This window comes from Sciurus vulgaris (assembly GCF_902686455.1).
Source record: "Sciurus vulgaris genome assembly, chromosome: 16".
Taxonomy (NCBI): domain Eukaryota; kingdom Metazoa; phylum Chordata; class Mammalia; order Rodentia; family Sciuridae; genus Sciurus; species Sciurus vulgaris.
Window position 1 is genome coordinate 21,505,309 of NC_136477.1, and position 27,963 is coordinate 21,533,271.

General features: G+C 44.8%; 1 protein-coding gene across 2 annotated transcripts; it reads right to left on the minus strand.

Moving 5' to 3' along the window:
- EXOSC7 (exosome component 7) lies at positions 1-27,952 on the minus strand. 2 transcript variants are annotated; one of them, XM_079115486.1, is made up of 8 exons: positions 27,856-27,952; positions 20,291-20,392; positions 19,899-19,993; positions 12,909-13,074; positions 7,240-7,310; positions 4,737-4,860; positions 3,537-3,692; positions 1-248 (listed from the first exon to the last, which is right to left on the minus strand). In XM_079115486.1, the coding sequence occupies exons 1-8, from the start codon at positions 27,940-27,942 to the stop codon at positions 144-146; spliced, it is 906 nt and encodes a 301-aa protein (XP_078971612.1). In that variant the 5' UTR covers positions 27,943-27,952; the 3' UTR covers positions 1-143. The 2 variants fall into 2 exon arrangements, with proteins under 2 accessions (XP_078971612.1, XP_078971613.1); XM_079115487.1 differs by having other exon boundaries at positions 27,719-27,857.
- Between the last annotated feature and the right edge of the window lie 11 nt (positions 27,953-27,963).

The following is a 27,963-nucleotide window of genomic DNA, read 5'->3' on the forward strand; positions in this document are numbered from 1 at the left end:
CAGACCTGAAAACAGACTTTAATTTTATGTGTATGAACACTGCCTTAAATTTGTAACAGTTAAGAAAAATATATACAAACTTCAGTTCAAAAGGAAGAGTAAAAAAAACAAAAACAATCCACGGAGAAGGGACGACGGGCAGATCACCCCAGGAATCCGACTTTCTGTCTCTTGGGCCCCAGGCTTTCTTCCTTGTGTAGGATGCTCTGCAAGGAGGTGTGCAACACCTTGCCCACTCGCTTGCTGGTCTGTGGGACAGGGAAGGGGTGGAAGAGAGCAGTCACTCCTGAGGCACGTTGACGAGGAAGTGCTTCCCCTGCAGCCAGCCACCTTTCCGGTGCTGAATGCAATTCCATCTGCTGGGGATGAACCCAGGGCTTCACACAGGCTAGCCAAGTGCTCTATCACTGAGCCACACTGCCAACCCCTTAGAGGATTTTAAATTAAAACAAAAACAAACCACAAACCCCAACAATAATGGTTACATTCTGGAAAAGCCTCCATACCAAAAAAAAAAAAAAAAAAGGATGCTTGCCCAGGAAGAAAGGCTGCCCTGGCCTTTCTCACACTTGGCATTCCTCGTGCCATTACAACAGGCAGTAACGCTGTCAATCAAATCTGGGCTTGGTTACACAACTGCCTGTAGTGAGAAAGCACAGGGAAACAACAGAGAATCCATTCTGCTGGAGAAGGAACAGATGGTGTCAAGGACATTTTAATAAGCAGGGTCTAATTCACCTCCCAAGCCACTAGGTAGAACTGCTCAGATGCGACCAAGTCAATGCCTGGATGGGGTCTTCATGCTACTGCCTTGCAGAGATGCTAAACACAGTGGAAAATTGGAACTGAGACACATCGAAGTCAGACAACCCACAGATTTAATAATTAACCCTTACACAGCAGACGCAAGGGTGCCCCCTAAAAAAAAAAAACAAAAAACCTAATACACAAAAATCTTTCTTTAAGGAACTATTATTCTGTCTTCAGGCTTATGAATCATTTTAAGAATATAATCAACCACCAGGTGACTCTCCCAGTGACTCGGGAGACTGAGGCAGGAGGATTGCAAGTTCAAAGCCAGCCACAGAAACTTAGCAAGGCCCTAAATAAATTAGCAAGACCCTGTCTCAAAATTTTAAAAAATTTTGAAAATTAAAATAGGGCTGGGGGTGTGGCTCGGTAGTTAAGTGCCCCTGGGTTCAAACTCTGATACCCTCCCACCCCCCAAAAAAAAAAAAAAAGAAAGAATACCATGAACCAATCACAAGTCTCCACCTCAAGTCTTCATATCCCCACAGCAGAGTGAATTCAACTCTGCCAATGGTCACATTCTCAATGTCAGCCCTGGACCCCTCCCCAGTTCTCCCAGACACCTGTGTGCCTGCTCCCCTGGCCCCTACTGTAATGTGGGATAACTGAAAATGCTTGCGAGAAAATGATCTGAGGCTGGGAAGAGATCAAGGGTATGGATGTAACAGCGGGGTTAAGGTTTAACATGCCTTTGGAAAGATTATGCCATAATGTTAGAGAAAGAAAAGATGTCAAGGTTCATCAAACGGGGGAACTATGATTAATGGTAAAAGCAAAGATAAGAGAGAAGAGAGAGACAGGACACCAGGACTTTAGAGGGCTTGGATGCCTCAGAACCAGCAGAAAGAGACCAGGGAGGCTGGATTTTCACCAGGAGGTGTTACTGGATTGCTGCATCACAGTGGGAGACAGGCGATGAGGCAGGGCCATGGGGCTATGGTTTACAGGCCTCCTCCCCAACCCCCCAAGGAAGACAAGGCTCAGCTCGCTGTGGCAGCCAGGAAGACCTGGCTTGCAAGGTTCAAACAGCACAGAGGTTGAGAGCAGGGCTCTGGAGGCCCAGTGTGGTAAGAATCCCAGCTCCAGCACTTACGAGCTCTGTGACCCTTAGGCGAGCTACTCGTCCTGTGTGCCTCAGATCCCTCACTGTAACAATGAGGATGGCAGCAACTGTTAACCTCACAGGACTGCTGAGGATTAAATATTTAAAGCAGTGAAATCAGTGTCTGGCATGTAGTGAGCACACAATAAATTTTAATTATTTGTTTTTTGTTATTTAGAAATTGGAAGCCCAATAAAACTCTTGGGTGAGGAGGCTTACAAAACACATTTGAGAGGCCTGTGGTAGAACTTCTAAGTGTTTCTGGAAAAACCTGAACCCAGGCTTAGTGGAGCACAGAGAATACACTCACGAGTACGGAGAATGGCAATGTGTATCGGGCACTGAGCTGATGCTTCTCCTCCACACCCTCAAAATACCTCAGAGCAACCCCAGTGGCAGACACCGTTATGCCCATTCTGCACGTGAGGGACTGGCCTAGAGCCAGGATTCAATCTGGTAACATGTCTTCCCAGCCCATGCTTGGGTCCTCCACACCATATACCCTGCCATCATGTTCTTTTGTTAGGTTTTTTGTTTGGTTTTGGTGTTGGGGATCAAACCCAGGGCCTCATTCATGCTAAGCACACACTACCACTGAGCTACACCTCCAGCCCATTGTTCTTTTAAATAAAATGATACAAAGAGAAATCTAGACATCCAATCCTTGGAATCTTCAGTGAAAAGTCATTACTACTAGCTGGGTGTGGTGGCGCACACCTATAATTCCAGCAGCTAGGGAGGCTGAGGCAGGAGGATTGCAAATTCTCAAGGCCAGCTTCAGCAACTTAGTGAGAACCTAAGCAACTTACTGAGACCCTGTCTTAAAATAAAAAGGTCTGTGGATATAGCTCGGGGGTAAAGCACCTCTGGGTTCATGCCCCAGGATCCCCCCGGCCAAAATAAAGTAGTAAGAATGAGGGATGTCATGATCTGAGGCTATACAGTGTATGACTATACAGTGACAGAGTGGATAGCTAAGAAAAAAATAAATCATCAGATCCCACTAACTGTTCCTGGCGATTCAATCAGAAAGCTGAAGAGAATGTGTGTTGGGGGCAAGGCGGGGGGAGGGAGGGAGAGGAGAGGGCTGCTGGGAAGACAGGTAAGTAGGCCCAGGACCCTGACCTAGAAGGCCTTACAATCCCCAGGACTTCCCATCATTCCTGCTAGTTCCCATTAAACACTTCTAGACCTGTGAAGAATCTAGGAGATGGCTACCCGTTGGCCACTGGTTCTACCTTTACTCTTCCTATAAAGGACAGGAAGCGGTCATTCAGGAATTAATTACCTCATCAAATCATGCAATCTTGTGATTTGGAGGTTTCAAGTGATCCTTGACATGACCAATGTCCAAAACTCTCATAGACGTAGTAACTTGGGGGTCAGAGATGAGGAGAGACTTACTGAGAATAAGCAAGTTTACTGGCTGATCCCTCATCTCCAGTCTAGAACCACCCCAGCCTAGGCTATGTCAGCAGACACCCAGTCCACCAGCTGCTCTCCAAGCTTTGAGTCTGGGGCCAAGGGTATGAATAGGGAGGATTCCCCTGGATGACCACGTGGGTTGGAAGCAACAAGCACCCCCAAGCAGGCTCCAGCCCCTGCCTCTGCACCACCACCTCACCTCCATCATCTCGAAGATGCTCTCAGGGTCCAGGCTGCCCTTCCCCACTTTCCTCATGCATGTCACCACTCCCTTGCTGGTCACTGACACCAGCAGGCTGGCCAAGGAGCAGGCCTCTTCTTGAAGAGTAGCATCTACCACATGCCGGTAGCCAATCTGCAAAACAGGGCAAAACAACATGTGTGGCAACGCACGCATGTCACAGAGCCCACCTCAATGGCTTGGTGATTTGTATCGACACCAGGCAAAGGCCCTGCACTACCCACTTGACCTAGTTTAGATGGAAAATGTCTGAAGGAATGTTCAACATTTCTATCATAGCCTGGCTATGTAAGTGGTGTCACCAAAACTCAAAATGAAAATATGGGGTATAGGGAAATCAGAGACCATCTAAGTCAGAGGCCACCAAGGCATTCCAACAGAGGGGCACAGGGAAGAAATTCACACATGAAGCCACATGAAGTTTCACTCACCACAAATGATAAATGAAGAGGGCCAATGCTAAAGGACAAGCTCAAAATGAGTTAGGAGCAGAGGGCTTTGGTCAGTCCTAATACCCTTCTGTCTGAAGTTTTCGCCAAACTCCAAGTTCATGAAATGATTTTAGTGGAAGCAAACCTGACCCACTCAGTCTTATTTTTATATAGTCCCACAAGCAATTAGCCACAATCCCAGCCTTCCCAGGCCTGTTTGCATGTCCAGGGCAGTGCTAGTTACACACCAGCATCAACCAGACATCAGACCCCACAGGACTCTGGACTCTGAAATCCACCTGACAAATCCTAGGCCACACCTAGGACCTGCTCCAACACCTCAGCCCATGGATGTGGATATTTGAGCCCACAGAGGGAACACTGTTTGCCACCCTACCACTACTCAACCAGAGCCAGAGAGTTAAAGGAAATATGCAGAGACAGAACTGCAGTAGAGTGCATGGTACGCAGAAGGAGCTTAGCAAACTCTGGCTATTACTACTATGAGCCCATGTGTGTGTTCCCAGCACTCCATCATATCCTCTGATTAAAAAGAAAAGACGAGCTACTTGTGAAAGTGGTCCCTAATTAATTAAATCATTGGATTTGCGTTAAAGCTACTTCTACATGGTTTGTGAAACTGTAACAAGTAACCTCAACAGGCTGGAGCTGGAGACCCACCTCCAAGACATCCCTTAAACAAAAACTGTAAAATACAAGCTCACACCTTGCACAGAGTGACGATGCAGGGAACATTCTCCACACTTAGTCGGATGCAGTCGTAAGGGTCATCAGAGAGTTCAATGTCCTTTGATCCCTCTTCATCTTCCAGAACACGAACCCTCGGTATCCTGGAAGAAGCAAAATTAAAATTTCCACTCACACTGGGCATGGTGGCTCACACCTGTAACTTGAGGCAGGAGGATCACAAGTTTGAGGTCAGCCTTGGCAACTTAATGAGACCCCGCTTCAAAATAAAATTTTTAAAAAGGTTGGGGCTCTAGTCAGTGAGTAAGGTCCTGGTTCACTCCCTATCACTACCCCTACCTCCCCCCCCCAAAAAAATTCATTTATTGGAAGAAAAATAACTCCTTTCTCTTGAGACTCAGATAAGGAGCTGAAATCCCTGTTCCACAGGAGAAAGTGACATGATGCCTGTGCTTTGCCATCCTCATCCCATCATCCCTGTCCAAAGCGCCAGGGCAACACTGCAAAGCAGTAAAGAAAGGAGTTATTTTAGAAAATGATGCTGGGTTAATCAGGGGACCACAGGGGGAAAAAAGTTAGTCTTAATCCCTACCTCACACATATGCATAGACCTATATCAAATAGACTACAGGGGCTGGGAAGATAGCTCAGTCGGTAGAGTGCTTGCCTTGTGAGCACAAGGCCCTGGGTTTGATCCCCAGCACCCTAAAAAAAAAAAAAAAAAAAAATAGACTACAGATGTAAAGGTGAAAGATAAGGCAATAAGGCTTAGGGCCTGGCACCATGGTGTGTGCCTGCAGTCCCAGCTACTTGAGAGGCTGAGGCAGGAAGATCACTTTAGCCCAGGAGTTAAAGGATAGCCTGCACAACATAACAAAACCCTGTCTCAAAACAAACCAAAACATAAGTACACTAACAAATAAAAACAATAGTTTTCAAAGAAAAGCTGAGGAAATTTTCATGATCTTGGTGTAGACATTTCTTAAACAGGACACAGAAAGAGTTTACCATAAAGGAATAAATTATAGATTCAATTATATTAAGATTATGAATTTATGGTCATCAAAAGACACCATTCAGAAAGTAAAAGATAATCCAGAGTGGAGAAAATACTTACAAACATACACCTGAAAGATTACATGAGGAATTCCTACCAAACCTAACAAAAAGATAGACAGCTTGATAGAAAAATGAGCAAAAGACATGAACTGGGACTTCATAAGAGGCTACCCGAGTAGCCAATAAACACATGAAAGACTGCTCAATTTAAATATGCATCAGAGAAGTGAGAATTTAAAATACAATGTGATTACCAAGACATACCAGAGATTAACAGTAAAAAGGAAAAAAACCCAAGGGATGGCAAAGATACGGAGGAACCCAGAACTCAGATAGTGCTGACGGGAGCATCAACTGGTAAAAGCACTTTTGGGAAATTTTTCTGCAGTATCCACTAAAACAAGACATAGCCATGACCCATAGCTCACACTTTCACTCCTCCCCAACAGAAATGGATAAATATGTGCACCAAAAGATATGTTACAATAATGTTTACATCTGGCACTATCTAGATAAAAACTGGAAATTACCCAGATGCGCATCAACAGAACAGATAAACTGCCACATGCACACAGTGGAACGCCATACGGCAAAGAGCATGGATGACGACAGGAAACAATACAATGCCTCAAACCACAATCCTCAGTAACTGAGGCAAACACAAAAAACAGTGCAGTTTCACTCACATCAAGTACAAAACTAATCTGCTTTCTTATTGTGGTATCGTCAGTGTGCAATGACTGCACGGGGGTACAGAAGTGGGGCCTGCTGAGGTGCTGGCAATGTTCTTTCTGGAACTGGGTGCCAGAAAAACACGTCAACCCATAACGTCAATCACTGCAGTCTGGGGTGGAGGAGCCAGGAAGAGGCAGTCTATCTAGTTTCCAAATGGAAACAGTGCTGGTGCTCCTCCCAGTTCCTCCAACAAAAACCCCATAGGATTCAGTCCTGCTGGTCATTCCTACATGAGGCAGCGTCCTGAGCAGATGAGCTTTAGCTAGAAGATGTCCACGGGGTTGAGGAGTCCTGCTAGCATCTGACCTGGTTCTTAACAGAAGCCACAGAACAGGCTGTTGTCCCACTTTTATGACATTCATGTGCATAACAGAACTATGCAAGCACCTACTATGTGCCAGGCCTGTTCATAGTGCTGGGGATACAGAAGAGTAAAAACTCCTGCCCTGTGGAGTCTGCCCAGTAATAGCATTTGGACAGCCACCCTGTAGTTGGTGTCTGCTCTTTTTTGCCTCTCTGTAGTTTTCTAATACTTTCCTATAATGTTTACTTAAGAAAATAACAACACACACACAAAAAAAAATACTGAAATATATATTTCATTAAGTTTTAATTTAGGTATCCTAAAATTAAAAACTTAAAGCACCCGTTTTATGATAGCAGAAACTTCCTCAGTGTTCCATGGTAAGCTCTCTGCAGGCAAAGAGGCTGCTTCCAGGAAGATTTACCTTGTATTGAAGAGAGCAGCCTTCACAGCAATGGAAATGGCATCGAACAAATTTCCACCACACTCCAACAGCTAAGAAAGACAGGGATTGAGAGAGGGAAAAAAGCAAGCATCATTTATTACCACATTATTCCACTTAACAGATACAGATTCCCAAGCACTGTTGAGCACATCTTTATAAAATAAAGCTAAGAATGTGGGGCTGGTCTCCTAGGTAGCCATGTGGTGACCACAGCTCACTGACACAGCAGGCTCACCTATCTACAGTGCTGCCTCATGCTGGCTGTGCTTACAGGGCACGTGCAGGTGACAGCTGGCCCTGGCTGCTATGGTGCTCCTCTCACAGGCACACCAGCAGTTGGGCAGCACTGAAGGACAGACTGATTGCCCTTGATTTGTCCAAATAGCTCCCAACATAGCAAGTATCACTCTAGTCTTTGACAGCACATGTCTGGCCTCTCACAAGAAGGGGCTGGGGACCACCTGATGCTGCATCTACTAGTCATGCATGTGGGGTTACCTCTCCTGTGTGACTATCAAGGTACACCTGAAACTCAGATAAGTACCTCCACATTTTACATTAACTAAGGTCTCACACAAGCTTTTGCCCCTGAGCAAGTGCTGACTGCACCTGTGTGTGCTCATCTGGCAGGGGAGGTCAGAGCCCTTCATCAAGGGCTGTCCTCATTTCAGAGAAGCTCTGGCCTGAGGTCTTGCAATAATGCCAACTGGGTTGCCCAAGTAAGAAAAGACACAAGTCACATCTAGAAAGCAAGTCACACATTTCTGTGTTTAAGAGTCTGTCTCCTTTTCATCTGAACTGTGAACTCCTGAAGTCTAGGACTCTGCTTTTGTTCATCCCTCAATCCCCAGAGCCCAGGAGAAGGGCAGCTATGAAGAAGGTCACTTGCAGTCACTTGTGACAAGCCACAAGTGACAAGCAGTCACTTGCAGAAGGTGACAAGTCCTGTGCCTGGGCCCCCAGCTTGACCCAACCAAGCCAATGATGATACCTAGAACATATCGTAACCAGTGCAAATCTCCACCTCCCACCCTTACGCTCTCCACATAAGCCTCAAGTTCACACACCCTCTTTCCCACAGCCTTGCAAAATCCTACCGACTACTAAGATCCCAGTCTATGTTCCCACCTGGCTTTGTAGCTGCATCTCACTTGTCTCACACCCAGGCTCACTCCCATCTCCTCTGGTAAGTGTTTAGACACAGAATGCTACACAGCAGAGGGGCTCTGGGCCAGACAGCCTGGACTTGATTCCTGTCTTCACCAGTTACCATACAATCCTGCTGGTGCATAAGCTCCCTGTCCACCTGCAGAGGACAAAAATTCCAACTACCTTGCAGAGCTGTACAGAGTCTAAACAAGTGAGTATCTGCAAAGCTCTCAGGAGCACATCTGGCACACAGTAAGCATTAACTAAGTTTTCTTTCATTTTCTAGTTGTCTCTCACAGACTTTCTGAGGATGCATGCTGCATGTTCTCCATCTGCATCGCTGATAGCTGAGGTTCCAAACCCTGGCTGTGTATGAGAACCACCTGGGGATCCTATTAAAAATACAGTGGGGGCAGGGTGGGGGGGTACAATTTATATTCTTACTGGAGTCTGTGTGGTCCTCATGATTGCTGTCTTACTAAACTTGTCATAGTTCTTGATTTCTGCAAAGAAAGGGCTAGATAAATGCTGGCACCTGTTCGAGCAGTTGTGGAGCCTTGAAGCTGGTAAAGACCCCAGAGAACGCCTCGTTCAACAATGACTAGATTTGTGCAAACTGAGAAGCTCTCACACATGGCACAGTACAGAGTCCCAGCACAAAACTCCTGAGAGAGCAGACTGCTAAAACAAAAGCCAGGTGTCTGCCTCGGAGCCTTAGCTTCCTCTACAGATGCAGAACAAGCCCACCTCCAGGACTCAGGGCTGCCTGATCAGACTGCTCGTGGTGTAGCACACGACAGGGCAACTCAGGGTGCTCCCTGGAGCCAGGCAGTGTGGGTCTGACCCTCATCTCTGCCACCTGCTTGCTGTGTCCTCCAAGCTTTGGTTTCTCCCTCAGTAAAGTAAGACCATGTTTTCCTGCAGGGTGGCCCTAAGGATGACTGAGATACCATCTTTCATATTCCCAGGCCAGAACTGGTGCTCCTAGGCCAGACCCTCCTCTCTGCTAGGGCAGGCTAGCTTATCAAGAACCTCTTTGCTAAAGATACCAGTAGAATTGAGGAGCAGCAGGAAGAGTGGGTAGTGTATGAAGGCCCAAAGCAACCACACTGGGCTACTTGCATAGGCCTAGAATATGCAGAGAGGACACAGGAGACAGAGGCATCTAGGTTAGAGACACTCCAGGCCTGTGGTCCCTTAGCAGGTCACAGGGGTCGCCCTCCCCAGGGAAGAATTCCTTCTGTTACAGAGGTGGGCATGAAGCACAGCCAGAGAAGACACATCTGGTCACAAACATAGCCTTTCAGATGCACAAAGCCTAGAATGTTCTTTTAGGGGACCAGCACAACATACTCTGTAGGATTCTGGGAATGAAGGGCTTCTTTCATGGAGCATCTTCCAAAGCACACTGCTAGGAAATACAACCCACAAAAAGGGAAATGTGCATGACCCACTCCCCCTGGACTTCCCTCCTGTTCTCTCAGACACCTAGGCACAGCACTTCCCTTGCCCTTATGGCCAGCTGCAGGGTACCGCAATGATTCCAAAGCTCTTTCCTTCCCATGCCCAAGGCCATGGACTACATGCTGGTTCTCATGGCCACTCCCAGGACCCACCTCAGAACAACCTGGTGACCCATCTCCCCAATGCTGTTAATGCAACAAAGTCCTGATAGTTATCCCATTAGGGTAAAATCTGAGGCATTAAAGGAGCTGTGGAGACTGAAGGAAGGCAAAGTTTCCATGAAGTTAAATCTTCACTTTCCTAAAATAAGTCATCTGGGGACAAACACGACCGTGAAAACTGGTGGATCATCTGACTGTAATAGGTGTGAAGTAAGTAAGTGTGTCTGTAGCAAAAGAAAGAAAACACGGAAGGGTGTCCAGCTAATAGCTGGAGATGGGCCCAGTCTACGGCCCGGACCAACTGCTGAAAACTTTTAGGAAATTCTCATTTCACAATCCCAGTGACAAGACTGGATTGGTACCACCTTGCTTTAAACATGGACTCAATCTATTTACTCTATCTTTAGATTCAGAATAAAAACTTTCTCCCCTAACAAAAGTCTACACCACCTCACATGCATGAAGCACATTTTCACTGAGGCTGAAAGCAAATACTTGTTTTCATGGAAGAGGAACTCCTCCACCGATACAAAAGATGTGAATAACAAAAACTGATCTAAAACATTATCATTAATAATTTTTTTTAAATGTTGATAGACTTCTTTTTTTTATTCATTTATATGTGGAGCTGAGAATCAAACCCAGTGCCTCACACATGCTAGGCAAGTGCTCTACCACTGAGCCACAACCCCAGCCCCCATTAATAATTTTTTAAAAATGCTTTTCAAATTAAGAACTTCACTGAGGATGACAACATTTCAAAAGTCCACATCTTCTTCAAAATAAATAAAAGCTACTTAAAAAGTATGTGAGAAAAACTCCAAAAGCTGGAAGTTGTAAAAAGAAAGATCTAAGCCAGGCACAGTGACACATTCTGTGGGGCACTATTCAAAGAGCATCTTTTGTTTTTCTCTTCCCTGATAGCTTCTATAGATAACTTTAGGAGCTAATATGAAATGTCTATAATTTTATTATAGAATGGCATAATATGTATGCTACTCATACATATGTTGCATTTATCTTAATCCCAGCTACACAAGAGGCTCAAACAGAAGAACTGTAAGTTCAAAGCCAGCCTGGACTATATTCAAAGCTGCCTCCAAAATAGAAAGAAAGAAAAGAAAAGAAAAGAATCTACAGATGACAGGGACATCGTGCACTTTCCCCTGGGTTATTTCCACTTACTATATATCTCCAGCTCATGGAAAATAAGAGCAATTTCTGAGCTGAGATAATGTCCCTATATTCATCAGTTTTGCAAAGGTCTTCAGTAACAAAACAGGGTTTCTATTGCTTCAAGTCAGACTACATTGAAAGTGCAGCAGTCCCCACCACTGGGCCACCCTCCTGCAAAATCAGTGCACGCAAACACCACGGAGAAACAAAGTAGTTCTTCAAGGGACAAGAGTGCCACAACGCTCCTATCTACCTTTTCTGGTCAGGGAGGGGAGAAGAGGTCAAGTTCTTCTGACCCAGGTGGAACATGAGAGTCCCCGCCACAGAGCTGCACCTCCCTGGGTGACTGCATAAGGACTTCATGCTGACAGTTTCTACCTCCTCAAAACCACTTTGGAGTAGTCACACTACAAGGTACATCCCACTTATCAGAGAAAGGAAAAAACACACAGAAATGTAATTTCCTCATTTTCACTCTGGAGCAGCAGCAGTCAGAAGAGCGTGCACCTGCTGGATGACGGTCACACTAGCCTTTTCCCCTGTTCTGGCACTGCTGGGGATGGAACCCAGGGCCTCGTGCATGCTAAGCAAGTTCTCTACCACTAAGCCACACCGTCAGCCCATTGCTACGGTTTGCTGATGCTCCATCCATTACCAAATTAATTTTCAGATATACGAAAAGCTCTACCCTGTTTCATAAAAAGCCAACATTTAGGACCAGCCAAGATGGTTCCCTTCATGGAATTCACTCAGTGCACAAGATCCCCATTATCTCTACATTCATTAAAGAAATTTGGTTAATGGCTTAGCCTTGTGTCCTCCATCTAAAGTGAAGATATAATCACTATTCTCAAGGATCACAAAATTTAATGAAAAGAATAGAATAGACTGCACATGAACTAACAACTGACTGCTACATTACAATATGAAGGCAAAATTAATTACAGCTATACAGAGGAGCTACTGGAAAGAGTCAAAATCTGGGTAGAGGAGCACCAGGGGAGAGCAGAGGGAAGAGATGGAGGGCTGGACTGGAACAGCCGTGAGAAGCAGACTGTGGGAGGGACTGAGGGACCTCAGAAACTCAGGGCCTCTGAGCTTCCCCTGAAAATGAGGTGCTCAGAGCAGGCAGGCTCTAGAGCGTTTAAGGGAGGACGGCACGGGGAGCACAAGGACAGCTGCTGGCATCAAACAGTCTGGCTTTGAGGCCAGAAAGCATGACTTACAAGATCTCCTGGGTTAGTTATTTCACCTCTCTGGGTCTTCGTTTCCTCATTTTAAACAGGGACTACCAGAGTGTCCACTCACGAAAGATTTGTTAAGGCTCACATGAAAAGAGCTTATCATCATTCCACACAGAATGTCCCAACTAGTCAGAATTCTGCCCTTCATTCTGTGTGGCCCCATCCACACAGCATCTTTTGTTTTTTCTCTTCCCTGATAACTTCTACTGAAAACTTTCACAGCCAGAATGATATTACTGTGATTTTATTATAGAATGGCATTAAATGAATGCTACGTATACATATGTTTCATTTATCTTAAAAGAATTATCATGGGAGGCCCTCTTTTCCCAAGTGATCTTACTGTGGAGGATGAAAGCATCCACCTGAAGTAGGGAAAAGCAGAGGGAGGAAAGCAGGCCAACAGGGCTCCAATGAAGGTAGAGAGCGGCTGGCACAGCAACGTGACACTCACCAGCACATCCACATAGAGGACCCAGCAGTGCTCCCGTGGACTGATGCAAAGGGACTTCAGGTCGACGCTGCTCTTATTGTTAAATATACGGTAGAGGGTGTTAGCGATCTCTGTGCCAAGGTCATCACCTCCCCGACCTTCAAATTCAGGGGTAGCATTGGCTGAACTGCACAGAATGGAAAGAGAAAAGCTGAATGAATCTATGCAAAGAACACAGGGGTTGGGCTTTATTCTAGTGTTCCATGGAATGCTGGAAAAGGCAGCTGCTGTAAGGAAAGTCACTGAGGGCTGGGATTCTAACTCAGTGGTATAGCACTTGCCTAGCATGTGTAAGGCCCTGTTTGACTCCCAGCACCTCAAAAAAAAAAAAAAAAAAAAAAAAAGACTGCCGAAATGGGGAAAGGGTAGCATCAGCCTCCAGACACATGCAATGTACCAGCCCAGCCCAGAGCTGTCAATTGGACTGGACGATGTGTGTGATGGGCCTTCCCAATGACCTCTAGCAGAAGCCATCTTCAGCCAAGGAGAAACAAGACCGTGATGGTATGTGAAGCTTGGATGGTAATAATTAACTCTCTTAACTTCAGAGGACAAAAAATATTCTCTGGCTGGCCTAGGGAGCTGGAAGGCCTAGAGAATCTGTAATCTCCCAGTCACCACCATCCCTAGTTTTACATTCCAGAACCACAGTGTAAGTACAGAAACCTTTCCGGAAGGTATGAATGATAGTATGTCAGAGTTATGTTATAAACCATACATTATCAATGTACAGAAAAGAAGGAAAATGATATATATATAGTAAGAGAAAGACTAATGGCAGATTAAATATTAGGCTACCCCTCCCTTTTTACTTAAAATTTGATATTTTTCAAGAGAAAAAATGTTTCCTTCTTGGCCTCTTGATGCTTATACCCAATTACCTCAACAAAGAACTACAAGATTCAACATTTATCACCCTAAACACTATTCAAAAGCGTTTAACAGGAAAATTTTGTGAGTTTTGGCTTGATACAAACAAACCTTTAACAGGTCTATGAAATAAATAAACATTAATCATTCTACTTTAACAATAAAGGTCAGGAAAGTTGCTGTTTCAGCAAGGACTCTTCAAAATCACATACTGAAACTTCCTGACCCTTCATCCAACTGGAAGGCACCAGCCCTGCCCCAGCTCCCTGTGACCTAAAGATGGAACACGGTTGATGACCTGCAGTCTGCAGCAGTCCCAATGGAGTAGGGGGATTTGATGATAGGGAGGGAACAGTGAGGTAGGGGGCAGCTGTCAACCAGCACTGATGGCTGAAGAAGGCCTCAAACTCAAAGATCAGCAGAGCTGGGAAGCCACAGAGGCAGGGAAAGGGAATTCTAGGGAAAGCGAAGCCCTTGGCTGTGCCCACAGCACCTGTGTAGTACCCAAAGAAATCTCTATCAATAACCTAAGGGTAAGAATGAATCAGACTGTGTCACTGTGTAACTTTGCTTCTCTAATTAACTAGTCTTCCCTTACCACCTTCAGCCAGCAGAACCCCAATTTAAAAACTCCAAGAGAAACTTTATCACTGCCATAGCAACACTGCTGTCCCTCCTGCTGTCTCTGCCAGACTCAGGCATCAAGCTGGGAAAAGCAGTTCAGCTACAGAGAAATAATCAAGTCACCAGGGACCAAGTTTATATTTTACACAGGCAGCAAAACACAACCTGTTTCTAATTTAAACAATAAGCAATCAATATTGAGTCCTTCGTTCTAAGTGTTTCAAAATACATCTATACACCTCTCTGTGTAGACAAACCCAGTTGGAGATGCTTGTCCTCAAAATGTTTACCTTCTGCTGAATGCAGTAGGTACATCTTCCTGCATGCGACCAAGTGCTGGGGGTTAAAGCAGGACCCTTCCTACGGCCCTAGGGCACTCTCAGTTTCCAGGTCCCATATCTAAATTGATCTACCTTCAAAATCATGTCCCATTGCTTTTTTGAGACTAGGCTAATTTAAAAAGGAAATTTTACACATTTGTTTTTCAGCACCGCTAACAAGCAGACAGTGGAAGGTTCAGAGGCTCATCAGACTATGGCAGGTTCCTGTCTGCAAGGTACCCCGCATAGGGTGACTAGAGAGGAGGCTGGGAAAATGAAAGGCAAGTACTCAGGGTGGGGGATGGGGCACAGTACTTTGGATAACTTAAGAAAGGCCAGAAATCATGTATTCTGCCAAAGAATTAGCTGGGATAGGGTGGGGGTAGATACTGAAGCACAGAAATGAGGGTTCCACGTCATCAATGGGGCATTCATCACATGAGGGACCTTTTCTGACAAACTAATACTTGCCAGGACTGCTAAAGGTATTTTAATTCATCTTTTAAAAATTACTCTATTAGGTAAACTTAAAAAAATCTCACAGGTAGGATGTGACCTGCAGGACGATACTATGAGACCCTGAAAGGGCCAACTCTTTTCATTTTATAATGAGGGAAACTTAACAATGTTTTAAAATGCTTAATATGTGCTACACCCCACTTAGCACTTCAGGTATATTAACCCATTTAATTCTCAGAGCAACTCTAGGAGGTACTAATCCCATTTTACTTATGTGGGGCTGGGAATAGAAGCCAGGGCCCCACACATGCTAGGCATGTGCTCTACCTCTACCACTGAGCTACATCCCCTGCGCCTGACACCATTTTAGAGATAAGGAAACTGAATCAGAAAGGCTGTGTATTGGTGCAAGGTCATGCGACCACTGCCTGGGTAGCTAAGATTCTAACCCAGGCAGTTTGGGCCTTACCTGCTAGGTTCCCCTGTACTCTCCCTGGATTTGTAGCTCTGCATGCTTGGCCTGTAGTCTGACATCAGTCAGATTAGCTTTTCCTTAGGTTTATATTTTACTTTAAGATAATGAATGGGTGTTCTGGTCTTAGGACTTTTTATCAGACCACATATGCAGTCAAAGAACAGAGACCAAGGGAGCTCTAAATAAAAAGCTTCTCTGTTAAATACAAAGGAGAAAAAGAGAGAGAAGAAAGGGAGAAAGAAAACCCAAGCTAGTAATTCTAGCCCCCTGCTCATATGCATCACAATATATCCTTTCAATAGGAACGTGAGGTTTTTGGCATAAAACTAAATGCCTTCTGCATTTATAGTTACTAAACCAATTCAGGTCCTCCATAAAGCATGACCCAGTCCCTCTTCCAGAGCTGTGGGAAACAGTTTACTGAGCTGGATGAACTAACAAAAGACCCTGGGCACTTTGCTCCTCCCAGCTCTCCACTGCTCCTGTCTCCTTACCTCTACTCCACACCCACCACTTGGCACAACTCTGGTTTAACTGAGATAGGTTGAGATCAAGGCCATATCTACCTGGAATGTTACTGTAGACACTAGGTTCAGTATTCTTTCCCTTGCAACCAATCCAGCCTGCAATCTATGGACTCTTCAAAATGGGTCAGGCCAGGCCCACAGCACAAAAAGGATTTAGTGGGTACCTAGGATAGGGCTAACTTGGGACCTTACTCCTCCAGCAGTCACCTACCCCAAGGCTGATTTCTCATTGTATACATGTGCTCATTTCTGAGCCTACAGAAGCTCCCCATTTGTAAGGAAACCTTTCATTGTCAGCTCCTATTTGATGTTTCTGGAAATTATCTCATCAGCTCTGGAGACTTGAAGCACAACCAGCCTCAAATGGCTTCTGCAGGCTGCCTCTCCTTTGACCCCACCCCTAGTCCTTCAGCAGAGGGCTGAGCCCGTTAACTCCCTTCAAACAGCACTAAGACAGCAAGAAACAAAGGAGATATGGTGGTGTCACACACCAAAGCAGGTTTCAAAGAATCTGGTTCTATGTTAGTGAAAAATACAAGTGATCCCATTAAAAAGCATCAAAGATCCCAAGGGGAAGTGACAAGTGCTGGGCACACTGAAACATCTATGAATGAAACATGCTCTCCAAAACTCACCAGATTAAAAACCCAAGCCTCTGAGAAGCTAAACCACTGTCCAAACCCTTCCATCCAATTGTCAGAGGGCTGAGAAGTGACCCTAGGAAGGTAAGAAATTTTTCCTAAAGTTTCAAAGTTCTTCTTTAAAATGGCCTATTCTCAGGCTGAGAGTAATAAACCTAAGACACCAACAGGGTTAGAAGGTCTGCTTTTGCTTCCCGTTTAGTGAAGGTGCTGCCAGACACCTTTCCGGCAGGGCAGTCAGGCACAACCTTTAAAGGGCTGAGAGACTTGATATGTCATCATTCCCAAGAAACACGATAAATGCTGAAGGTGAGGAGCAATGTCTCCTTGGGCTCGTGAATTATCAGACGTAGACAAAACTGGAGGGAACTGAGTTAACAAAAAAGCAATTAGCTTTAAGACCTCTCCACCACTGGGAATTTAAATAATTAAAGCTGGAAGTTGTTGATAAGGAATTAAATCACGCTAGGCTCAGAGTGGCAGAAGGGACACTACCCTAACACCAATTACTTTTCTCCCACTTGGGAGCAACTATGTTTCAGCCTAAGGATAGGCAAGTATTTGGAGCTCACCAGGAGAGCCCCCAGGTGCGTTGGGGAGTGTGCTGCACCCTCTCTGCTGGGCATGGCCGCAGGTGCTCAGAAGACATTCCTTTCACTGGGCAGGAATGGAAGGCTTTGCCTGTTTATGCAATTAAGAGCTGGTCCTTGAAGACGGGAGTGAGGCTCTGCCACAGCTGGCAGCTAGCAGTGCTCTTCCCCCTCTGTAGTGGTGTTCTGTGACTCTCTCATGGTGACTCTATCCCCTGGGCTGCTCACATTAGCTGAGCCACTTAAAGAAGCTACAGTGTGCCGCCTTGAGACTATTCATCTCAAGAAGCATTCAAAACTACCTGGCACCTGGAGCTGCTGGGCCTGTTGAGGTCCCTTTGAAACCTGCAAGGTAGGAAAACAGACCAGCAGGCGGAAAACTGAGGCTACTTCAAGAACCCAGATCTTGAGGAGAGGCAGCTCAAAGGCTCTTTTCACATGAGTGTCACCCTCCCACTACGGCTGGGATAAGAAAGGGACAAGGGTAGCAAGCTGTCCTGGAGTCATGTTCAGACACAGAGCCACAATAAAACATAAACCCCATACCAAGCATCTGAGGGTGGCGCCCTCCCTTTGGTGTGGTTGAGCTGACTGTCACTGGTCTGCCGAAGATGAATGAGCTGAGGATAATGACGGGGAAGAAAAGGAGAGAAAATTACAATTTCTCTCACAAGCTGTCTGCTCCTCAGTGATTGTTCACTGCTTTGAACTACGCAGGTCAAGACCAGAAGAGGTATTTTGCTTCCTGCCAGAGCAAAGGAAGGGATAAGCAGGGCCAGAACCAAGTCACTACCACCCACACTAACTCCAAGAATGGGCCAGATCCACTGGACACCTCAGACTGGTGAGAGCAGCTGAGCAGAACCAGGAGGAGACTGTGGGGAACCAGGACAGGGGACAGGAATGGACTGGAAAGAAAACTAACCAGAAAAATGAACATGAATAGTTCTTCCACCTCTAAGCACAAGGCCCCTCTAATATGGACCTCAGCAGGCGGTATGAAGCAGCAAGAGCAGAGATTCAGAGTTGGATTGACCTAAACTGTCATTTTTTAACTATGGGACCCTGGGAAAGTAAACTCCTCACCTCTATAAACTCCATTTCTCATTTCCCTCACTGAAGTACTTTGAGTACTTTGAGGAAGTACTTCAGTACTGTGTTTGGAAGTAAAGATTGAAAGATTAACTTGCTATGTAAAATGTGGATTCCCATTTGTGCAAAAAAGGGCTGCCATCTCTAGGAGGGCCTAATTGCAAGGTTGGTCCTAAGTGACATCTGGGAACCTGGCTCAGTGTTCCCAGTCAACAGTAAACTGATAGGGGTGGTCCATTGTGCCCAGATTGTACAAATATATTTTATGCTGAACACTTTCTGTCCTTCTGGCAGTCTGGAATTTGGTATGTCACCACATAGCAAAGGGTGCCTAATGTGACCAGACCTCAGTAAAAATCCTAGGTGCTGAGTCTCTAGAGGACTTCCCTGGGCAGAAATGTCGCAAATGAGTTGCTACATTTATATTGCTGCAAAAAATTCTCAGCCATGAGCACAACTATGGCTAAGACCTGTGAGTCCTTCTAGAAAATCTTTGAATGTGAAGGTGATCTTAGAGGACACCCAATACAGTATCCACATTACACACCTACATCTAGTATGAGCCAATAGAGCCCTGCCTACTTCAAGAAAGCCTACTGTCAACACCTAGCTTCTAGAAGCAAGGTTACAGATAGAAATAGAGACTAGATCAGTGACTCAATAAAAGCCCCAACCCCAGAAGGGTGAAAGACATACATTTATTGGAAGCCCAGCATAGTAGGTGCTTGCTCTATAATCATTTCCTCCTCATCACCAGTTTATCTCCACTTTTTAAATGCAGAAATTTAGGCACAAAGAGACTGAGAAACCAGAGTGAGATCATACAGCTGACCAGAGAAGGAAGTGAGATTTGGGTCCAGGGCTAAGCACAGACACTTCAGAGCTCTGGTCATTCCAGCATCCTTGAAGCCTGCTTAGCTGACTCTAGGCCTCATGTGCCACGCAAATCATGAAGAGTTTTCTGCATAGCTGGAGCAGGAAGAAAAACAGGAAATTTAAGACCCAATAATGGTCCTTACTATCTGTAGTGGGTATTTTTCAAAGCACCTTAACACACATTGTTTAATTTGACCTTCACACCAACCATATGCTGAACTGCTTGACTGATGTCCTCCTTTTGCAGACAGGGAAAATAAGGCCGAGCAAGGGCCAGGCGATTAAGACAAAGGCAGGACTCATGCCAAGACCTCCAAGCACTTGGCACATAGGAGAAGGTCAGTAAATACCTCCTGGAGAGTTGAATGATTAAATAAATACAAAATATAAGAGGGCTCAACAGGAGACTGGAGGTTCATTTTCTGAATCATCACCTTTAAAATAATTTTTCTTTAAAAACACCTGCATAGTACTAACCAGTCAACAAAGAACTCCAGGTAGCCTTCGCTTGGTTTTTCCAGCTTCGGTGTCCCCATTTCTGCTTTCACTCCCACCAAGATGTCTGTGTGGCCCTGCAGACACATTCGAGAAGAGTCCTCACTCAGGGAATAGAGCCAGGAACCACAACCCTCCTCTTTCAGACATACAGCCCTGGGGGACTCTCTTGCAAGCAGTGCTGGGACTTGGAATGTGGTGTTTGGGGGTGAGGGGGTTCTTCAGATCTGGACAGACCCAAGGTCTGACTTTGTTTGGGTCTTGGATCTTTCCATGGGTGATTTACACTCCTAAAGCCAGCAGAGGTCTACAGCTGGCTCCCTGAGGCCTACCCATTCCTCTACCTGGGCATGAACTGTGGCCACGGTACTTACCAGTTTGACCCTTGCAGACCCACTGGTGTTGGACACCACATCAGTTTCCACTTCAACAGATCGGTAGTCCTCACAGCTGCGGCCATCCACACGGAGGTCTTCCTAAGTGAAACAACCGTCCCAAGGCTGTGATCCCAAACCAACATCAGTCTGCTAAAAAGACTCATCCTTTTGCTCCCTAGAGAAATATGCAGTACACATCTCTTTTTCTCTTGGTGGATCATCCAAACTTCTGTCCTCATGGCTAATAACAATGTCCTCTTTACATCTGAGGAAAGGGAGACTTGGAGAACTTAAGTTATATATCCAACGTCCTTCAGCTAGTGAGGACAAAGCTAAATTTTCTTTGCAGTAGATCTGACTGCAAAGTCCATACTACATCTTGGCATATAGAATATGTGCATGAAAACAAGCAAAATCTGGAGAAGGGACAAAATAAGCCATCTTTCTTTAAGTCTGCAAGGCTGAAATTGCACCAAGAAACACGAGCTGTCAGAGCTATAGGGTACAACTGTCTTAATTGCACCTTCCTGCCCCAAAACTTAACATCTACTTTTTAACAGCTAAAGACACTTCGTCTTCTAAAGCAGGGTCAACAAACCAAAGTCTACAGGCCACTTGTTTTCACAGCTGTTTTTACTAGAACATAGCCAGGCCCATTCACTTAGGTACTATGAATGCTTTTCACTACAGTAGCAGAGGGGAGTGAATGAGAGAGAGATCTGCAAAGCCCCCAAAGTCTTTCCTCCTTAGCCCTTTACAGGATCAGTCTGCCAACCCCTGCTGCAGAAGCTAGCTTTCAAGGTGATCTATGTGCTCCTGTCCCTCTGCCCATCTATTTACTTCTTAAATTATTTATATTGGCACAATTCATTCATGTCTATTTTACGCTACAGTTATAATCTAATATTATTTTGTCGCTGAAAGTATTCCAGATTTGGCCTTTGGGAGCTCCTTTGGATTGGTTCTTGTGCTCTCTCAACATGCCTCCAACTTTTCTGGAGCATTTCCTTACATTCTGATAACATAACTTCTGGAGGAAGTTCCAGCCTCTTGTATTCCCCATACCCTTGCCCTAGTGACCAGCACTTCTCCAAGAAGTCCTGGTTCCTTCTCCTGGAAAATGGTACTTAAAGCCCAGGTTGTTCGTTGCTCCTGGGGCATCACTGCTTCTAGACCTACTCAGCACAGCTAGAAAAAATATGTATATATACTAACCCATGAATACACAATCTACATTTAATTCTGTGTGTACACATCTATTAAAATGTCATGAGTCCATACCAAAAGCTCAATTCCAATCTAAAAGCCACAGGGTTTATTCTATCCTCTTTTTTCTTTTTGGCCGGAGGGCGGATTTTGGGGACTGAACTCAGGGGCACGCAACCACTGAGCCACATCCCCAGTCTTTTTTGTATTTTCTTTAGAGAGAGTCTCACTGAGTTGCTTATCACCTTGCTGTTGCTGACGCTGGCTTTGAACTTGCAATCCTCCTGCTCAGGCTCCGGAGCTGCTGGGATTACAGATGTGTGCCACCATGACCAGCTAGTCTAGCCTTTTCTTGTCACTTCTTTCTCAGACAGGGAGAACACAGGCTCTCACTTTCTACCTATAATGTGTACCTATTTGTTCATTCTGAGTGTACACATCAAGCAGCTTCAGAGCTGCTAGTCCTACCCGTGAGAAACAAATTTACAAAAAGAATAGTCATGTGTAGGGCTGTGGCTCAGTGACAGAGCACTTGCCTAGAATGTGTGAAGCACTGGGTTTGAGTCTCAGCACCACATATAAATATATAAAAATAAAGGCTCAAAAAAAAAAAAAAAAAGTATAGTCATGTGTAAAGTTCTTATTGTCTTCAGTCCTGGTACTAAGTTAGAATTTGTCTTCTAGTTATGTAAGTTAGTTCTTTTCTTCCCCATGCCCTTTCTGTGTGGTTGCAGCATACATCTATAACACAGGCTCATCTGTAACTGTATTTCGGTTTGGGTTCCCCACATCCTGATTATTTACCCACTTTTTTGGGTATGTGGAATATCACTACGGTCCTAGGAGTCAAAGCTAATCAGAAAAGGAATGCATGGAGAAATGTCACTCTCCCCTTAACTGCATCGTGCTCTTTTCATGTCCCTCTTCTTTCCACCCCTTTCCCACCTACCCTAGCTTCATAATGGATCTCTCTGGTTTCTAGTTTATCTTCCTTGTATTTCCTCTTCACAGACAAGCAGATACATGGGTATTTTTTATGTCTCCTTTATATTCCTTCTATGAAGAGTGGTATACTGGGGTATAAGTTCTTTTACACTTGGCTTTAAAAAACAAACAAAAAAACTAGACAATATAAACATATGCACGTACACTAAATTGCTCCAAGTCAGCTCTTAGAGCTCTTCTTCATTCTTTGTAAATATTTTTTGAAAGCAGTTTTTTCCCTCCAGAAAAAGAATCATTAGCTTCATCAGATTCTCCAAGGGTTGATGCACCCCCAGAATATAAAACAAACAAAAACTACTGCTCTGAAGTATGTACCTGTCAGAAACTTATCTTTAAACTGTCAGGCTGACTGTATGTGTAAATGATTTTTTTATTTTGGGAAATTAAAGAGAAAAGTAAAACGTTGCTGCATGCTCCCACCACGTAATACTAACTACAACCATCTGTCACATTTGCTTCAGCTCTAGAACCCTCTCAATTCCCTCTAATGAGAGAAAATAAACATCATAAATCAGGTGGAATCACTCCCAGACTACTGGCAGGAAGCAGTCTATAAGTCTAGAAGCATGTACTCAAAAAGCAACAGAATGTTAAGTCTGGGAGAGTGAGCCATAAAGTGATGCCTCTTCGCTGGAGAATCCCATAACTCCGTCACCGTGTGTCCCTTCACACCCCACCCACAGAACCTGAAGGCTTTCTAGGTCCATCTCTGACACCTCATTTCTCCCCACCCCCACTTGTCCCAGTCCCTAGACATGTCCAGCCCCCAGAACGTCACTTACAAGAACTCCTTCCTGGGCTACAGGTATGACACAAGGGTGAACAATCACTAGGAGAATTAGTAATGGGTTCCAGGCCTGGTCCCACCATTAATTAGCTGTTAGCCTTAGGACATGTCCCTTCCCCTGGGGAATAGTTTCCTCATTTGTAAAAGATCAAATTAAACAGTTTCAAAAGTGATCCTTTAATTGTACAGATCTATAAATTTAAACAGCTGCAATTATTTACTATAAATAATAGCAGCTATTTACTGAGCATTTATTATATAGATAATGTGCTAGGAATACCACACAATTAATGTATTTAATTCTTAAAATAATCCTTTTAGATAGTATTTATTCATTCCACTTCACAAATGGGGAAATGAGGTTGAATGATGCCAAATGACTGGCCTGAGGGCACAAAGCCAGTAAGTAGCATTTGAACTTCAAGCCAGAGCACTTTTCTGCTTTTTCGCACAGCCTGCTGCCTTCTAAGGGTCTCTTTGCTGTACAAAAGCAGTCAGCACAGCTCGGTTACATGACCAGCAGCTGGCTCTACCAGATGGTCCTGATAATGATGATACTGACTCCTGAAAGCAAGTAGGCCACAAGGTCACAGGGCTCCTAAATACTGCTTTTAAAATGGCACTCAACTCTGGAAAGATCTAGTCACACCTCCTTGTAGCCACAACTTGCTTATCCTCAGATGGAAAAGAAAATGAGGCCTCACCATATCTTCCCTTTCCAGTCCTTAATCAGTCTGCCTCCTGGAAAAGGCTCAGAGGACAAATAAAAAATAAATGAAAAGCTACAAATTTTCCTTTCCAAAGATGCATAAGGCACATCCCCTCCACCCCTGGGTGGAGGGGAAGCGTCCAAAAGAATAGGAGAAAAATAACCCCCAAATAACCTAACTAAATTCATGAAATTCAGCTTTCCTTTTAAAAGACAAGAAATTGTCCAAATCTTCCAGGCCTGGCTCAGAGCCTAGAGTCCTACCATGGTTTTTCTTTATCAGCAATACTCAAGAGCATAGAAATTAATCCACAGGTGAACACTTTAACACAGGTTGCCCTGAATTAAAAGTTCCATTTTAAAAATTAAGCTGGTGGACATCATAGAGTGAAGCCCAGCCCTTCATGCAGAGGAGACTAAAGCACCTCCTAGATCCAAGGTTTCCCTATGATGGGCTAGCTCTTGGCAACTTACATAGCTATTATCACAACCACCCTGTCAACTGGGTATGGTATGATGGAAAAGAGTAACCTTCCTTCTAATATTTAAACCTCTGCTCTCACATACCAGCTTTGTGACCTTGAGCAAGTTCTTCAAGACCTCTTGAGCCTGTTTCTTCATCTAGAAAGTAAGAATAACCCTAACATAATGCAGTTATCAGAGAATCCAAAGATTATAAGTCATTTCAGGGAAGTCCCCCTGCCCAGGGTAACCATTTCTCCCAGGAGCATATATTAGCTCACTAAACCCTCAAAACTCTGGAGAGGGGTTATACATAAAGAAACCAAGGCACTAAGTTTCCATCTCCTGTTGGTAACAAAGAAAGTCATTCAGTCCAGAGCTGTTTTGCCTAATGCCCAGGTAATCCTGTCCTGTTACTCTTTTGCGGGGGTGGGGGTGGGGTACTGGGGATTGAACCCAAGGATGCTTTACCATTGAGCTACATCCCCAGTTCCTTTTTTATTTTGAGAAAAGGTCTTAAGTTGCTGAGGGTCTAAATTTCTGATACTGCCTTCAAACTTGTAATCCTCCTACCTCAGCCTCCCAGTGCTCCTAATCCAGTATACGTTGGAGGTTTGCAGACTAGAAGTGGTCCTTTCAGTTGATCCCTCATCTACATTGCTTTGCTTATTTAGTACCTCAGAGCTTTGTCCAGGAGAACTGAGATTCAAACCTGCTCTAATCCAGTTTTGCAGGTCCAAGTTCAAGACACAGCAAAAATAGACATTCATTCCTGTTTCGCTTTCCAAGCCTCCTGAGTAACCCTGCATTTCTTTGTAAGGATGTGGCTCCACAAGGTTGCACCCCACAGTGCCAGGGCACAGACCTTTCTGTGCCATAGGTTTGTAAACAGAAAGGGCTAAAAAGCAAGACTGCTGGAGGATGATTCCAGTTCTGCCATTGCCAGGTTGAGAACTAAACACTGACATCTCACTCTCATACCCGAAGACCAGGCTCAAGTCCTGTTTTCTCTCTTCTGTGCTGTGCCCCAACACACATTATGATAACATAAGGTAAATTCACAGAAAAGAAATGGAAACCATCAGCTAAGCTACATTTCCCTTCAATAGCAAAGAACGTACAATGAATTAGCTTTCATGCAGCTCCAAGAGGAAAGCCTCTTTGTTCAGTTTGTCAATTGCCATGGCCAGGTCTGAACCTGTGAGGACCAGTTTAATGACCAGGTTATGGACACAGAACTCAATAGGCTGAACATGGAAAAGCCCTTTGTACCTACAATTCTGATGGAACCACACAATCAAATCACCATCCACCCAAAATAGACAGGGACCGAAGTAGGTAGATGACCTAAAAGCATACCATCTATAAAATGACTAACTTCTTATCACGAAATACTAGAAAGCCGAACCAATTTTCTCACTGGAATCTGATTGCTGATCTGGGAAATACTTAAGAAAGGAGTTAAAGAGAGGCTGACAGGTCATGATGTGGTGGGAGGCTAAGAGAGGTCACCCAAAAGTAAAGTTATAGGGGAGGGGTAAAGATTTCAGCAAGATGGACAGCAAGTGGTCAAGGAAAAGGTATACACTTTGGCAGAGAAAAGCAGAGGTATCACCAGCGACAGTCACACATCTACACAGACCATGTGATCCATGGAGTACATGAGAACCCATGCTACAGAACCCTGAAGGCACTTCCTAGCTCTTGCTATAAACACCCCTTTTCTTATATAATGTAAGAATTCCTAGTCCCTCAAATCAAAAGAATTTAAATCCCAAAAACCAAAGGCTAAATCTTTAATGAAGTCACTTTGAAGACTGGAAATTCAGTATAAATGGTTTAGTATAAAGCCTTATTGCTAACACACACACACACACACACACACACACACACACACACTTGAAAGGGAGCTAACAGAATGGAGGCTGCCCTGATTCATGACCTGTGAATAAGAGCGAATTACATCCTTTGAAAAAAAAAGAAAAGGGGAGTTAACATTTTTTCAGGGCTGACCACAAGCCAGGCGTTCAGCATTCCTAAGAACCCTGAAGGTACTTCCTAGCTCTTGCTATAAACACCCCTTTTCTTATATAATGTAAGAATTCCTAGTCCCTCAAATCAAAAGAATTTAAATCCCAAAAACCAAAGGCTAAATCTTTAATGAAGTCACTTTGAAGACTGGAAATTCAGTATAAATGGTTTAGTATAAAGCCTTATTGCTAACACACACACACACACACACACACACACACACACACACTTGAAAGGGAGCTAACAGAATGGAGGCTGCCCTGATTCATGACCTGTGAATAAGAGCGAATTACATCCTTTGAAAAAAAAAGAAAAGGGGAGTTAACATTTTTTCAGGGCTGACCACAAGCCAGGCGTTCAGCATTCCTAACAACTTCATTTCCAAAACATCCCGCTATTCCTAATCTTCTAACTAAAAAGCTCATGGAATTGTAAGTTCTAGTTTTATTATCCAGGTTTAATATGCAACCTGGAAAATAGTGACGTGTCTTAGTCTACAGAGAGCATAGAAGATAAATACCAGGTCACAATATTCAAGGGGGCATGGTCTTTACTCACATTATGAAGGTTTAGTGATAGATGGTTAATTTAATTTGATGGCTACATCATAGGAATACTGACTTTGCATTTGGTCAAGGCAGAGGGAAAGCATGAAGGAAAGAGGGGTGAGCTGAAGAATTCTAGTGGGAGAATCACACAGGCAGGGGGCCTCCAATCAGAGGCGGGTACCGGGTAGATCGTTGCCAGGTACAACATTCCTCAACCCTTGTTCATTTTCAACCTAGTTCAAAACCAGGGGATGAAGACTGAGCACAGATCTTCAATTACAGCTGCCTGGGGATTTTAGTTCTCCACTGTCAAAATGGAAAACAGTAACAAGTATGTCATCGGTTGCCAAGTCGCTTTTTAAAAATTGTTCTCCCTTTATTCCTAAGGCGATCTGCATTTTCTAAGCGCCTTCGCCTCGGGTTCATGCTCTCTGCGCCTCCCATCCACGAGTTGAGGGAAAGCGGGCCAGATGCCCACCCCCAAGTCCCGGTTTTCTAGAAGAGAAACCTGAGGCTTGGTCTAGTAAAGCGTGCCAAGATTGAATGGATGGCTGTGGAAGCGATGCTCCTCGCTGAGAAACTGCCTCAGGGACAGACCAACGCTTCCTGCTGAGGTTCGGCATCTTATCCACCCTGGAAGGTCCAAGTGTGCTATCGGTCCTTAGGCGGACGCTCACCCCCATCTCCTAAAACGCCCACGCTGCCAGCTTTGGCTGCGAACACGGACCGCAGAGCTGTTTAACCACAAGGTCACCCCAGCCTCCTCCCCGGCGACTCGAGTGCCGGCCGCATTCCGCAGGAGAGCCGCCGCTACCTGGACGCCATGCACGATGTACACCTTCTCCGCCTCGCTCAGCGCCACAGACGCCATGTTGCCGTGCCGCCACGCGCGTCGCGTCATTCGTGCGCGCCGCCCGCGCCC